The following is a 16,261-nucleotide window of genomic DNA, read 5'->3' as shown; positions in this document are numbered from 1 at the left end:
CAAACTGCAAACCAAATTCAGGGGTACATATTTTCTAGGGTGGAGTCTGAAAAATGCTGTAGATTTTTTTTCTTTATTAATAACAATAATAATATAAAAAGTCAAACAAACTCCAAACACACCTTTTCTCACTCAGAAAACTTTTATAATTTACCAGAAAGATTGATGACTCTTTCCAAAGTGCTAAAAAAGTTGCCCAATTATATTAAGCATGACTAAGTCATTCAAATACAAGTTCAGTGGCAAGCAGTGAAATGCATGGCATTTGAGCAGTAAACGTCTCCTTCTTTCACCCCCTCTTGTTCTTGAAAGTTTCAATCCTAAGACCTCCTATTGCACAAGTGGCATGCTGTAAAACCTATAGTCCGAATTGTCAGGGCCACCCTTTCAGGGTTTTAACCCGCTGGTGCTTGAGTGTGATTCACCTTTTCTACCAGCCTCTGTGGGATCAGTTTAGCCCTCTTTCCTGTCATCACTGAACTTGTAATTTTGAAAACACATTATTAGCCAAGTGGCACATTCTCCATTATATGGGGATAAAGACATGACTCGAAAACAAAACAACCCAACCCACCCATAAGCCCAGTATTCTTGGAGTGTATTGTCCATAACTATCTATAGTGTCTTTTATTGAGACATTGATGTGGCGAGGTTGAACATCGTTTCAAACCCGGCCGAGAGCAAAGGTCTCTGCTGGAGAATGACTGAGGGTTTGGGAGCTTCCCGCCCTAGCTGGTTTGGCCTCCCTGTCCCTGTGGGCATCTCCTTAGTGTAAACAGATTTGCCAGGGCACCGAGCAGGCTCCCCATCCATGGCGGGATGACTGGCAAAGGGAGGTGCAGCATACCTGCTGGGTGTGGGGGAGAGGGGCTGGCATGGAGGGGACTGAGGAGACCATGGTGTGGACAGACAGTACAGTCTTCGGGCTTCCTGGAGAACTGTACTAATTCCCAGGGAGCTTTCAGCAAAGCAAACTGACTAGAGGAAGAACATTAGGGATGCTTTTATTTTGCCCTGGTGAAACAGATTTTTAAAAACCCCAACTCTTAGGATAACACATGATGGAAAACAGCAACACAGTAAGAAAGTGTTCCTCCTGTACACCAGTTCTCCAGTAGATAAATTAAATACATAAACTTTTATATTCCAAACTTCCCATTATTATACAAAGAACATTGCTTCCTGCTCTTTCAGCCTGTTTCATACTGGAAATTCTGTTGTTTTAAAAATACAAGCAATGAACATATTCAGCCAAAGATTTTTTCCTTTTTTCTTTTTAAATCACCCATTACTTTTTAAGATTAGCAAAGGGCTTTACAACCAACCCACACCTGCTTCCTGCTGCAATAAAGTGCTGCACATAAATTGCCATTTTAATGACCACAAAATAAGAGCTTTTAAATAAGTATAAAGTTAGCCTCCTAGCAGGTTACATCTACCAGGCGTTAACAAAATGGAATACAGAATTACTAATAACATGGAGGATACCGCGATATAGCCAGAAGACCGGCAAAACGCAATGGAAACTTGTCAGGGGCATAAACTGAACCATAGGACTAAACAGCACCTTTTTGTTGCGTCATTATATGTCAAAGAGGTTGTGGCTAAATCTTCAAATATACAGTCTACTCATTCCATAAAAAAGGTACATTTTCTTCCTTTTTACTTTTTTCAGATGAGAAACAAAAACTAGTGCAAGACCACAGCACTGTGCAAAACTGCCGTTTCTTTTTTTTAGTCTGAGCATTTATACCCAGAATTTATCCAAACCCCTTTTAATCTCCTTGGCTGGATTTATCAACCATAAATTTTTTTCACTCATACATTTCTTTTTCCTGCAAACAAATGGTAACCACTGAATTAATACATCATATATATATATATATAATCTGCCCTTACAAAATGATGCACTGTGTGTGTGCACCGTACACATTTGTCTATGTGTGGGCACACACACAAAACACACTTAAGTTCTGTGATGTCTGCTGCAGTGCTGCGAGATATTTCTTCCAGATCGGTCACTTGATTCCTCGCCTCTTCATCGCCAGAGAAGATCTGAGTACAAGGTCTCCAGCGCTCTGGTGGAAATCTCCAGCAGCACTGTAGATGTCTACCATTCCTTCATCGACTAAGCACCAGGCCCTACCACTCTGTAGCCGTCAAAGAGAGAGGGAAAGGTGATGAAGGAGCACAGGGAGAGACTGTCGTGGATGAACAACCCAGGAGGGAAAAGAACGTTCATCGCTGTTAAAGAAGCCAGTACAAAGAATGTGCAATAGAAATGTCATGGCACACGACACACGGCTTTCTCTTTCAGAATCCACAAACGCCCACACACCACATTCACCCAACAGAAAACCAAATGCACCAGTATATAAGCTTACAAGTGCTGATTGCTATTAAGGACACTCTCTTTAGGGTTTAACAAGACAAGATTCCTTTCAGAGAAAAGTACGGAGAAGGGCTGAGTGGGAGTGGGTGGCTGGGGAGGCATGCCTCTGAAGGTAGAAGTATGCAGTAGGTCACCTCTCTGAAGATTGGATAAAGCAGCTTTCAGGTCAATGCAATAGGTATACACACAGAGCCAATTCTCTATTCCTTACTAAAGATATACAGTACACATGTTTCAGACCCATGGGGGTCTGTAGGTTTTGCAGCAACATACACCTGCTGGGGTTGTGTTTAAGTTTTGTGGGTTTTTTTTTTTTTTGTCTTTTGTCTCTTTGTTTTTGGTACAGAACATGGCTGCCCTCAGACAGTCTCTGCTCTTTCTCTCAGTCCGAGATAGGCGAGGAAGGAGTGTTTGGGTGAGGGGATGCTGGGAGGCGCAGTCTGAGGTCGGGGAGGGTGGAATGTGAGATCCAAGTGGTTCTTGGGGTATAACATTGTCAAGGGAATGAGATGGGCAAAATCTGAGTTCCGGTACTTGTCAAAGCGCAAAGGGGAGCCGTTGAAGGCCAAAGCCTTGAGTGCCAGGTTGGGCTCTGAGCTGCTGCCTTGGGCTGCTGTCAGGGCCACGGTCTGCAGAGCCTGGGAAGCGGACATAACCGACAGGGGAGACAGGAGATTCCGGGAGCTCCCGACCACCAGGAGCGGGGCCCCCGGGCCGGCCGGTTCCTTGGGGGCTGGACACAGGCCCTTCTTGTCCTCCTCGGGGCAGTCCCCACTCTGGTGCTTCTTGACGTGGCGGCTGAAGACGAAAGGGTGTGTGGTCTTGAACAGGCACTCTTCGCAGCTGAAGGTCTGGCGTGGGGCGTGCTTCAGCTTCTTGTGCAGGTTGAGATTGTCCTTGCGCTTGCAGCTGTAGCTGCACTGGTCACAGTGGAAGGGCCGCTCCCCGGTGTGGACGCGCACGTGCTCGATGAGCTTGTTGGCGGTCTTGGACAGGTAGCCGCACTGGTCGCACTTGTAGTGGTTGCCCAGGCGGTGCTCCCGGGTGTGCGTCTCCAGCTCCAGCTGGTTGGCCTTCACCGTCTGGCAGATCCGGCACTTGTACTCCATCTTGTAGTGGGTCTTGAGGTGGCACTCCATGGCAGCGGGGCGGTTGGTGGAATAAATGCAGAATGGGCACCTGCCGGGGGAAGCAACGCAAGGCAGGTTCAGCCGGAGAGGTTCGGAGGCAGCCGCGCTTCTCCCCGCCTCACCAGCCTTCCCTCACACCACCCCCCAGTGTCTGAGGCCTGACCTGCCCAGCCCAGCCCAGCCCTTGCCGCCTCTCAGGGGTGGAACGGCCCTTTTTGGCTCTCCCTGCTGACAGAGCAGTCCCCGCTGACAAGCAGCTCTGGCGAGGTCCGCTCAGCCTATTCTGGGTCTCCCGGCCGATACAGGCAAGGCCAGCCCTCACCAAGGGGAGCAGAGAAAGTGCCAGGAATCAATTTGCTGGTGCTCCCTCCAGCCCCCGCCCGGCCCCTCGGAGCCCTCCCCACTCCCGACCAGACAGCGCAGAGGTCTAAACCTCCTGACCTCCCCTCTAGATGGGAGCAACACAAAGAATCGACTTTTCATGCACCACACCAAGCACACGCAGAAAGGCTAAGAGGTTTTAAAGAACAGCTTATAGGGGGAGCGCTACCTCCAGCAAACAGAAAGTCACAGGGGTCAGAATCGTGCTTATTAAGGGGTTGTTAGGATGAGAAGGCCTGTGTGTGTATCTCAGTGTGAGTGTGTGCGTGTGTACATATCTATGTACTCGTAAAACATATCTCCCTGCAGGACTGGCTCTTTGTCAGGAAAGGAAGCTGAGGACTATGGCAGGGGCATGGGAGGAGAAGGAAGCCCACCCAATGGCCCATCTGCTAATGAGGAAGGGAGGAAGGAGGGAGACAACTGCTATCTGGAGCTCAAAGACATTATTAATACATGATTATGCTGGAGACAGGATAATAATCCAACTGGATTGGAAATTCTCAGAGGGCAGGACCGTATCTTACATTTCCTCTGCATTCTCTGCAGTGCTTGGTAGAGTAGTCAGCACATGGTAAGCACTCAGGACATACTGGTTCATTATTTGAGTGGTCTCTACAGGCAATTTAGGTAGATTCTGGAAGGGCGGATGCTGGTCCCATCTCCATCACCTTGTCAGGCTGGAGCTGGATACCCTAGCCTGGGCCTCTCTGTGGCTCAGTTTCTCCATCCTTTGCAGTGAGGCTATGCTACCACCAACCCTCCTGGCTGTCCAGAGGGGCCACGAGGAGTGGTGAGGCCATGTTAACAAACTCCGCTGAGCTTCTCTTTTAGAAGCTGCCAGGCTGGAGTCAGTGGCATATATGAGAACTGTAGCGTGTTTGCTCTCTTTCCACAAAGAATGCAAATGCAAAAGTGGCTGCCTCAGCTCTTGCTTGGCTCCTGCAGGGCAGGGCCCAGGAGTGGACTGTCCTCGGAGGGTCTGGAGAGGTGTTCAGCAGAGCCCAACACAACCAAGTGCACCGTGCACGGCCTCCTCAGCGCCAAGCTCGCCGTTAGCCTTTGAACCTCAGCTCACAGAAGAGTGCACACGAGAGAAATATAAAGCCCATTCCCAGGTCAGGTGCACACACAACCCCTACGCCAAGCTGGGCCTTACCTAGAGGAGTCTGAAACTCACCACTGTCCTGAGCTACGGCAAAAGAAAAATAATAGTATAATCTTATTTGATCTGCATTATGAACAGGATATAGAGTACAAGCAGTTCCATCACAGAAAAGCAATTTAGACATCAGCAGTCTGTTTCATTTTAAGGACATTTCTGTGACCCACAGCTCAATCTTTCTTTCACTGCTCAGGCAAAGTGCTAAGGGTTTTCCGTGCTCCCGTTATTTTCTTAAAGACACTCTCTCAGGCAAATTAATTCTCTGATATGGCAAAGGAAACAAAACAAAACAAAACAAAGACTCACTGTATAGCCAGAAGGCATTATCAATTTTTTCAAAGTATTCTTCTACTTGGTCATCCTAGAACATAAACTATTACACAGGGGACGGTTAGCACCGCACGGGAAGTGTCTGTACCAGCAAAAGCATCAGAGTTCACTGTGCATTCTCCCCAATGGCTTCAGAGGCTTGGGACTTTGGAGGTCCCTGAGGAAAGGCGAACTGGCAAAGCCACAACTGGCAGGGGCTGCAACGTTCATGGGTGTGATTGGGCTACTGGGAAGGGCAGTGAGCACTGGTCCAACCATAGAAAAACATGGTTCTGGTGTTTCTTTTTAAAATGAGAGCACACAAATATTTATAAAGGGACAGTGGGAACAAACCAAATCACATCCCCAAATAAGCTCTCGCTAGGCATTTTCCATCTACTGGTTTCCTTGAATTATAATCACCCCCTCCCCAGTCCCTTCTGCCCTCCCCTCCCCCTCCCTTCGAAGCACCCCCACGAGTGAAACAAAATGGAGTTCAACGGTAGGTCCTGTTCTTCCCTGATTCTCCTGTGTGGGGGAGTTTTTGAGGAGGCAGGGGCCTGGGGGGACGCAGCCTGCACTGCCCCCAACACTCCACTCCCAGGGTCCTTTCCATCTCTCCCTTCCTCAGCCATCTGGGGGAGTCATGCCACCTCTCTGGCGGGTTGCGAGTTTCAATGATGAACATGTTTTAAAACAAAAGGTTTTTTCCCCCTCGTGTTAAGTAAATGTAATTTTTCATTCAACATGATCGTTTAGCTGAGAATTAGTAATTATGCCTTGAAAACTGTGTCTTTCTGTGTCCTCCTACCTGTGCTGCTTTCTCTTTACCAGACCCTAAGTGCCTTGTGAACAGGGACTCTGATTTCACCGTGCAGATTAGGTAGTACTAGGACATACATTTCTTGAGGGTGGAAATGGTGTTTTATTCCTGTGTGCCCATTAGCACCTATTATCAAGCCAGACACACAGTGTGTTTGATATTAATTGATTGGTTTCACTTGAGACCAAAGAGCCTCTTGAAAATACTGGTTAAAGATGATGCTTGTTGTCTAGATCTTGGGAAGAAGACATCAGTATGTTTGCAGGAGGACCATGAAGCACATGATCTTTTCATGAAAAATGTTGCCTCCTGCCTGTTCAAACTGTCCAATTTTGGAGGATGGGGTGGTTGTAATGCTTACTTAAAGGATATGTAGGAAGCCATCGGAGAAACAGAGATGGTGAGTCTCGGTGACAGTATGATTTATGCTTGGGGACACTAAGCCCTGAGTCCATCAAAATTAAGTCTGAACAAAACTCAGGCAGTGTAGGAGGAGCCTGTTCTTGCATGCTGGGTTGTTCCAACGTGTCTTTTTTCTTGCTCTGAATCCCGGGATATTTACAAAATGGATTCTTCTACTGACATCAGTTGACACCCTAGGGGGACAGGGCTAATTCAATCCAGCTAAAGGCAGCAGGGGTTCCTGACTAACTCCCCTCATACCAAGCTTCCCTTCTCCATGACTCCCAAAACCTTCACGGGAAGGGACAGGGTAGGGAAGGGGAAAGGGTATTTAATAACAACGCAGTAAAAGGTTCTGTACTTGCTTTCCTTACTTGAGCCCACCGGTGGGGACAGTGTGGCATTTCTTATGCTCCAGCAGCTGTTCGGGGGTCTTCATGAACTTATGGCACACATCACACTCAAACATCCGGGTGATGAGGTGTATCTGCAGATGACGCTCAAACATGTTCTTCGTCTTGCAGACAAAGTTGCAAAAAACGCATTCGAACCCTGCAAGGACCGAAGCTGGGTATAGAGGTGCACAGGGCAGCGGGGAGAGGAGGGCAGGAGTGGAGCCAAGCTCCCCCTTCCTCGCACCTCCTCAGACGCCTGACAACTATACCCTTCCAGGCACTGTTCCCCATATCTCCGTGCAAAAACGAGTTAAATGTACAAACATCAGAATCAATGTCACCCTCCCCATCCTTCCACCCCATACTCGAATGCAAATTAAGCCAAAAGAAATGCAAACTTTAGGTGAGGCCCAGTATACTGCATCCTGGGCCTATTATCAGTTTCTGACATTGCTCCTGTCCAGGGCTTATTCTCAAGAATAGGTCATCCTGGGTGCAGAGGGTTGAGCAGGCTCACACCCAGCTCCTCCTTACCTTTCTCTGGTTTTTCCTCACTGTTCAGTGAGGGCTGGCTCCCAGGCATGACAGAGATGACTAGCAGGTTGTTCCCACCCTTGTTTTTCTGGGAGCCATCTGAATCATCTTTGCTGTTGGCCGAATCACTCAGAGCTGAGAGGGAGGATGAAGAGGGGCTATTTGATTCGCTGGGGGTCTTCCTGTCTTCCCCTAAAAAATAAGCACATAACCCAGTCTGTTACTGAGATGAAAATCCTCAGAATGATAGCAACTGAGGGTGACGAGTTGAGTCTCACGGATGCATCATCATTCTGGGAGCACAGACTCATGTCCCCAGCTCCCCCAGCACTGAGGGATCCCAGGCCCTAAGGCACCTACCCCCTTTGTGGTACTGGGGGCCAAAAGCAGGCATTCATTCATTTGAGAAGTGTTTATTAAGGTCTTACATGAATTAAAATAAAATGACAGTAATAGCTAAGATGTACTGAACATGTTACCGCTTTCCAGGAACTGTGTTATACTTTAAATTATCTCATTTTGTTTTTTCAAAAATCCTATGTGGCACAACGGTTACCCGCCCCATTTTATGATGAGGGAATGGAGTCACAGAAAGGTTCATCTGGCCTAGATCATATGGCTGGGAAGTGGTGGAGAAGAGGTTTGAGTTGGTCTGACTCCAGGGTCCATGCTCTTCAACAGTACACTGGACCCTCTCCCTCAAAGGCAGACACAAACAAGTCAGCAGGCCATTAAAATCTAGTGTCAGAAGACTTCTGCTTCTACTCAAGAGAGAGTGTCAGGGACTGGGTTTACCATTACTACTAACAACTGAAAAAAAGTCAGACAAAATATACCAAATGCTAGTTTTCATATCACTGGATGTTAGGCAATGAAGAAAAGTGGTCCCTGAGAGACAGGAAACAAAAGAGGTGAGCCACATGACTGATCAGTTTCCTGCCTTGAGACTCTCCAGGCTTCAGTGCAGAGAGGAGGAACCAGGTGGAACCTGACAGACGCCCTGAGTGGAGGAGACAGAGCTGACGGTCTGACCAGACTTTGCAAGACGGAGTATCAGAGGGGAAGGGCAGCACAAGAAACAACTCCAGAGACACAGAGAGGGTCCCCCTTGAGTATTCAGCAAAGTATGGATCAGAGCATGGGGATGAAGAAACTACCCATAGTTGGAGGGGGAAAAGCCACCTGAAAGGCTTAGAGAACAGGGCCCGGCACTCAGAGAGGGCTAGAAATAATGCCTGTTTCTACTAGTCAGATTGGAAAAACACGTAATTTACAGGGCATTAGGTGGAAAACTAAGAAAGGTCTCTTAGTAGTGGGTTAAACCTAGATAAATCACTGCCTAGAGATCTAGATCTGCCAAAGAATCATGAAAGCAAGACCCCAAAGGAATGAGGTTTCCAGGTAGCTAGCTGCATCTTAAAACAAAGGTCAAGAATATGTATAGGAATATAAAATATTAAGCACCCAACATGGTAAAAATCACAATGTCTGCATCCAAAGGTGATCAGATGTGCAAAAAGATAAACACAATTCAAATTGAGAATTATCAACCAATCAAAGGTGACCCAGAACAGACACAGTTGTTAGACTTTGCAGACAAGGACATTAAAACAGTGGTGACTGTATTTCATATGTTCAAGAAGTTAAGCAGAGACATGGACGATATTAAAAAGATCTAAATAAAATTTCTACTGATTAAAACTGCAGTGTCTGTTGCCAGCAGTAATCCCATTAGACATGGCAGAGGAAAAGATGAGTAAACCTGAAGATAATAGCTACAGAAACTATCTGAAATGAAACAGAGAAAGGAATTCCCCCAAATGAAAAGAGCAACAGTGAACTGAGGGATGCCTTTGGGAAGCTTAAAATAAGTTTAATTGGAATCCCTGGTGGGGTTGGGAGGGCAGAGATTTGAAATGGCCAAAAATTTTCCAAATTTGAGGAAAATCATAAACCCATAGATCCAAGAAGCTCAATGAACCTCAAGCAAAAGAAACACGAAGAAACCTATACAAAGGAACATCATAAATTGCTCAAAATCAGTGCTAAAGAACAAAATCCTAAAAAGTAGTCAGAGGAAGAAAGATATGTGCAAAGGAGCAAAAGCAAGGACGACAGTGGATTTCTCACTGGAAACTATGCAAGTAAGAAGACTGTAAAGCAGCATCTCTAAAGTACTGAAAGATACACTGCCAACCTAAAATCTTATACCCAGTAAAAATATATTTCAAAAATGAAGGCAAGAAACAAAAGCTTACATTAAAACAAATGAAGGAATTCATCACCAGCAGACCTGAATTACAAGAAATGTTCAAAGCCCAGGCAGAAGAAAATGAAATCAGATATAAAACTGATCTACACAAAAGAATGAGGAGGCTGGAAATAATAAACACATGGATAAATTCATAATTTTTAAATTATTGAAATATCTTTAAAAGATACAAGTAACATTGTTTAAACAAAAATAAGTGTTTTATAGGGTTTATAAAACATTTTTTAAGTAAACATATGACAATAGCATAAAGGCTAGGAGGAGAGAAATGGAAGTCTACTAGTATGAGGTTCTTCTACAACATATGAAGTGGTTTAATCAATTAACTGAAGTTCTACTGTGATAAATTAAGATGTACTTTTTTTTGGAGACAGGGTCTCACTCTGTTGCCCAAGGAATGTACAGTAAAGTGATCTCAGCTCACTGCAACCTCCACCTTCTAGGTTCAAGCAATTCTCCTGCCTCAGCCTCCCAAGTAGCTGGGATTACAGGCATGCGCCATCATGCCTGGCTAGTTTTTGTATTTTCAGAAGAGACAGGGTTTCACCATGTTGGTCAGGCTGGTCTTGAACTCCTGACCTCAAGTGATCTGCCCACTTTGGCCTCTCAAAGTACTGGGATTACAAGCATGAGCCACCGCACCTGGCCTAAAGATGTACATTATAAACCCCAAGTAACTGGAGAGCTAGACTTTGTTCCTGGTTCAAGAGACTTGAGAATATTAAGATGTCAATTATCCACAAAATAGATTGATTTATAGATTCAACGTGACCCCATAATTGTAGGTTAAGGGAGAAAACATAGGGAGACTATTCTTCAGTTCCCTTTAAATCAGTTAATTAAGCAATCTAGTGACTGTAAATGTTAGAACCTAACTTCCTTTATTAGGAGATTAAAAATAAGTCCAGCCTGGCCAACATGGTGAAACCCCATCTCTACTCAAAATTCAAAAAATTAGCCAAGTGTGGTGGCATGCGCCTGTAATCCCAGCTACTTGGGAGGCTGAGGCAGGAGAATCACTTGAACCCGTGCAGGCAGAGGTTATGGTGAGTGGAGATGGCACCATTGTACTCCAACCTGGGCGACAGAGCAAAACTCTGTCTCAAAAAAATATATATATACACACACACACCCCTATGTGTATATACACACACACACATATATACACACACACTTCTAGAGTGTAAAATTATTGGTGTCGTGTTTACTTTTATTCCATTTTCAAAATTTTCTAGAGTGACCATATTTTTTAAAGTTTTTAAAAAGAGAAAGGAAGAAATATGCATCCACTTACAATGTTTTCAAATCCTGTTCCTGTCAGAACTGCACTTAGGGTCCAGGGCAGATAACTCTTACTTCGGTTCACAATTTTAAAAATCTTGCTCCTATTAGAACTGCAAGTATGTGACCTCAGTCACTGATCATGAGGAACAATGGCATATGACTTTAGACTATAGACCCCTCTCTTGGTACAAGAAAGCTGTGTGAAAACTAGTACCATTATTGCCAGTTGCTTATCTTATATATTTAGCCAGCTTAGTTACATTTTCTAGATAGAACATTTTCAGTGGAGATCCTGAACCCCTGATATTGCAACTCCATCTTCTAATATTGGCCTGTTGCAAGTGATTCTTTTAAATTCGTTTTTAGAATTAAAACATATTAATTTCAACTACCATCTCTAAACATAGATTCAAGTACCCTTAGGCTTAAGGCACAGGCAGAAATACCTAAATTAATAAATTTATAAAGATACAATGTGCTGTGCCAGCCACTCTGTGATGCAGCCCAGCCTGCTCAATGTGTAATCCCTAGTCCAGACAGCCTCCCCTGTTTTTGTCCTCCTCTTGTTTTGCTATGTCTGTGGAAAGAGTCATGGTGCCCTTGCCAGCCAAGTCCAAGGCTAACTGTGACCCAAGTGATCATTTACCTTCTTCAGCATCACAAAGATCTTGGTGAAGGACACCTGCGCACAGGTGATAAAACTTCACACACTAGGACAACTAGCTGAAGAGAACTTAAAACACAAAACGAAACCCCTAAATACTGCACAATTTAAAACATCACAAATTAGGAAATTGAAACCATAAAAAAAATTACCAATCATCTTGCTGCCTCAATACAGGCACTGTTACATTTTAGAGTACTTCTTTTCATTCTTAAAAAAGTAAGCACTTCTACTTAAATTGTTTCCATTAAGGTTAAGAATAAAGACTCTAGATCCAGGCTGGGTGCAGTGGCTCATGCCTGTAATCCCAGCACTTTGGGAGGCTGAGGCGGGTGAATTGCCTGAGGCCAGGAGTTTGAGACCAACCTGGCCAAATGGCAAAACCCCATCTCTATTAAAAATACCAAAAAACAAGCTGGGTGTGGTGGCCCCTGCCTGTGATCCCAGCTACTCAGGATGCTGAGACACGAAAATTGCTTGAACGTGAGAGGTGGAGGTTGAAGTGAGCCAAGGTCACGCCACTTTACTCCAGCCTCGGCAACAGAGTGAGACCCTATCTCAAAATAAATAAATAAATAATAAAAATAAAAAATAGATCAGAATACGTGAGTTTGAATCTCACCTCTACCACTTAGTAGCTGTATTATTTTGAACAAGATACTTAACTTTGTGCCTCAATTATCTCATCTATAAAATGGGGATAATATCAGCACTTGCCTCATATGGTTGTCGTGATAATTAAATAGGTTTTTATATGTAAATCACTAAGAACAATGTCTGGGATCATGGTAAGCATTGTAGAAAATATTATTATTCTATTATAAAACATACATAATAAAATGTAATAATAATGATAACTAATACTTTGTATTTTCTCATGCTATTTTAGATAATTGTACATAGTTGGCTCTCAAAAAATTCATGAAAATATTTGCATTGTTTTAAATGACTGTATTATATCCGTGGAGGGGATTAGTCTACTTAAATAGTTCCTTAAAATTAAACTTAAAGTTAAAATTAATATTTCACTGATTGAATATTTTCCCATGAATAAATTCCCAGAGATGGGATTACTGGGTCACAGGGCATTACATTTTAAGCCTCTTGGTATATACAGCTTCATTAGCTTCCAAGGAGTTTTACCACCCTGCAGGGCAACAGCAATGTGAGTACCAGCATCATCCCAGCAACAGTGAGTATTAATACCAAATGTTCTCCTAACTTAACAGGTGGAATACAAGCCTCGAGTTTTAGTTGGACTGACAGTGAGGTTGTATGTGTTTCCTTATGTAAGTGGTTAGCTTTTATTCCCTTCATTGTGAATTGACTGCTCATGTCCTCATATCCTCTGCTAATTCTTCAATTAGAGGCCTAAAGATTTTCTTAACAGTTTATAGGAATATTCCATGTGGTAAATATATTAACCTTTTGTCATTTTTGTAAACACATTTTTTCAGACCCAGGTTTTGGTTTTGCTTCTCTTTTTCTGTTATTTTTTGCAAACTGAAGAAATTTTTATGTGTCAAATCTCTTGATTGTTTTCATTTGTGCTTTATTTTATCACTTAAGCTTTTACAAATCCTTCTCGCTCTGTAAGCTTGATAAATATTCTATTTTCTTCAGGCTTTTCTAGGGCTGACTTGTTAATAGGGATTCTGTAAGTTATCTGGAATTTATTTTGGTGCCAATGTGAGGTGAGGTATTGATGGCTCTATTTTCCAAATAGCCATTCAGATTCCTCAATGCCATTTATTGCAACATTTAGAAATTGCAGCAAAATTTGCATTGAAGAAGTCACAAGCACCAGACGGGATATTTTCCCCTTGTTGATATTCTCTGCAGGGACAAGACACCAGACGGTGGGAGAAAGGTGAGGAGGGGTCACTATGCGGAAACGCCTAATGAGAGGACAGTTCCTCAGGTACCCCCTTAACATCCCACTCACAGGCATGCCTGGAGTAGCAGAAACCCGTAAGAAAATGTGAGAAAGCATGGGTTCTGTAGGAAACTAAACAAAATGTGTGCTGTTGATTAGAGCTCATCCTGGAAATCACAACTTCACTTAGGTAACAAGATAGCGTGGCAGATTTCCTAAGGTACTGAAATAATAGGTGACTTTTCCTAAGACAGGAAAATCAAATTAGAGAACAAGGCTCATAGAATTAGAGAATCTTAGGCCTAAGGGCATCTCCTGCACATTTGAAAATACAGGGAACAGATGGAGGCCCAGATAAGTTAACTGAGGTCCTACATTCACAGTACTACTGATGGTACTATAGGGTCTAGGACCTGGATCTAGAATTCAGTGTGTGCTTTCCTCCATGCCAAGTAACTGCCACATAGATTACAGAAATAAGTCACTAGGACTCTAAGGTTCAAGCAACGGCCGCGTCTGAGTAGTTTTCTTACTTAGCATGCACAAAGGTGCACAGATGAGCTTGCACACAAATATATTCATTCACTGAAGGAACACTGATTCCCCACTTGTACCGTAGGGCCTGTTCCAGGTGCTGAGATACAGGAGTGAGTTAGACAAGCTCCCTGTTCTCGGGAATACATACTGCTATATATGTCATATAACATATATATTGCTTTTTATGTCATATAGCATATATATTGCTTCATATCATAACTTTGCAATAATCCAACTTACTAATTTACAAATTTAGATTGATCTATTTTGGGTCAAACTCCAAACACCTCAAAACTATACTAAAAATAGGAAACCCTTGCTGTGAGACCATTAGCTTATAACAGGGGTCAGCAAACTACAGTCCTTGGGCTCACATGAGCCTCCTGTTTTTAGAAATAAAGTTTTACTGGAACAAGACCACGCCCACTCATTTGCATATTCTCTAGGACTACTTTCAAGTTTCAACAGCCGAGTTGAGTACTAGTGACAGAAACTGTATGACCTGAAAGCCTAAAATATTTACTATTTGCCCCTTTGAAAAAAGCTTGCAGGGCCCTGGTTTATAAACTAGGTTTTAACCTTATTCTTGGAGCAGCAGCAGCATTAAAGGCTCCTACTGAATTAAAAAAGAAACTTCTTTAATGCGTTTCACTCTTGGGTGACTGTACTAACAAACAAGATATTCTTTCCTGCTAGACAATGAGCCCTGAGCCCTGCTACATCAGAGAGAACACGATCTTTGCTTCATTCCCTGTGGTAATTACGAGGTATGTGTTTGCACTGGTTAGTTGTGAAGTTTCCACTCACGACAATGAAGCGATGACAAGTCCAGCTTCTTCCTAGTCATTTGGTTTCTATGGTTTCCGTACGGTGGTATGGGCGTGGAGGGGGCTTTGGAGCAGGATGGGAGGGAGGAGGGTTTTCAGCTGGGTTCAGGTATACTTTGGGGTAAAGAGGGTTAGAATGAAGGTTAACAGAAAGGAGAAACAAAAAGACTATCTGAAAAGCCAGTGGTAATGGAAAAGAGTTTGGCCTTTTCCTCCATCAGCCACTCCAGAAATGCTGAATTTAATTTGTCTTCAACATGGGTTTCCCAGCTCACCTGCTGCCCACAGGCTAATGTGGTTACAGTCAGACAACTGACTGTAAAAATGGCACCTTCTCACTCAGCATAACAGCTCTCTGCAGACCTCCAAGTCATAGCTGCTCAATTTACTGACAAAAACAAGCTTTTATTACTGTTGGCACCACTGAGCCGAAGTGGCCAGAGAAGCATAGAGAGATCCTTCTCTGCCGTGTACATCGTCAGCACAACTGTCAGGGAAATTCCCCTTCCCGAACCCTTCAAGTGCTGATGAAGTGAGGGGCTGATCCAACACCCAGGGCTGGCAATCAGCAACATCAGCTCTTAATTTGTAAGCCCCGCAAATGCAGAGGGAGCTCCTCCTCATTCTCACTTAATGACTCCTTGCTGGTATCATTTGTAACCATCACTTGTGAGCGTATAATTGCATGGTGAAGTCAGAATGTTAACATCAATAAATGGAAGAAGTTAAGCAGAATGGCAAGAAGCTTAAATAACAGGCGAGCACTGGTGAAGCCTTGGCCATGGCCTAGACAGTGATGGGTTTGTTTCAGGAGAATCTGGTTTTCTTTGGCCGTGAACACACATGCCATGCGTCATTAAGGAGAGCGTCAGGGCTGCAGTTTCACTGGAGAGGAACGGAGCCTACAGAAGTAGGTGTGCAGTGCCCTGGCACGGGAAAACAGAAAGGTTCAAAGCTCTGCCAAGTGTTTCTCGGGGCTGTCAGAACAGCAATGATACAGAGAGCAAGCTCTGGAATGAAAACTGTTCTGGGCTGAGTTTCAGTAGTCACTGAAACTAGTGACTGCAGCAACCCCTAGTTGCTGACCTTGGATGGAATACCCCACCTCCGTTAAGCCTGTTTCTTCACCTGTACTGTACAGTGTGATAACAGTAGTATTCGCTTAGAGGGTTGCTAGGGGCTTAAATGAGAGCCAGTGTGCAAAGGCGTAAGACTGGGGCATTGAAAGACTATCACATATGGTGATGAAGAAGAGGATCAGGATGAGCAA

At 44.0% G+C, this 16,261-nt stretch overlaps 1 protein-coding gene across 9 annotated transcripts in view; it reads right to left on the bottom strand.

Moving 5' to 3' along the window:
- Positions 1–123: 123 nt before the first annotated feature.
- The window catches only part of LOC105463419 (zinc finger protein 827), a 173,833-nt gene continuing 157,695 nt past the window's right edge, over positions 124–16,261 (bottom strand). For 3 of the 9 annotated variants that reach the window (XM_071092970.1, XM_071092969.1, XM_071092968.1), the window contains 3 exons: positions 7,532–7,723; positions 6,977–7,154; positions 124–3,571 (listed from right to left, as the gene is read on the bottom strand). In XM_071092970.1, coding sequence (XP_070949071.1) covers positions 2,752–3,571; positions 6,977–7,154; positions 7,532–7,723 — 1,190 coding nt within the window. In that variant the 3' untranslated portion in view covers positions 124–2,751. Of the gene's footprint in view, positions 3,572–5,062; positions 5,096–5,374; positions 5,442–6,963; positions 7,155–7,531; positions 7,724–16,261 lie in introns of all 9 variants that reach the window. The other 6 variants (XM_024787242.2, XM_024787243.2, XM_024787241.2 and 3 more) reach the window with 6 other exon arrangements.

This window comes from Macaca nemestrina, chromosome 3 (genome assembly GCF_043159975.1).
Source record: "Macaca nemestrina isolate mMacNem1 chromosome 3, mMacNem.hap1, whole genome shotgun sequence".
NCBI lineage: Eukaryota > Metazoa > Chordata > Mammalia > Primates > Cercopithecidae > Macaca > Macaca nemestrina.
Note: the sequence above shows the minus strand (reverse complement) of the source record. Positions and strands in the feature narration are given on the sequence as shown.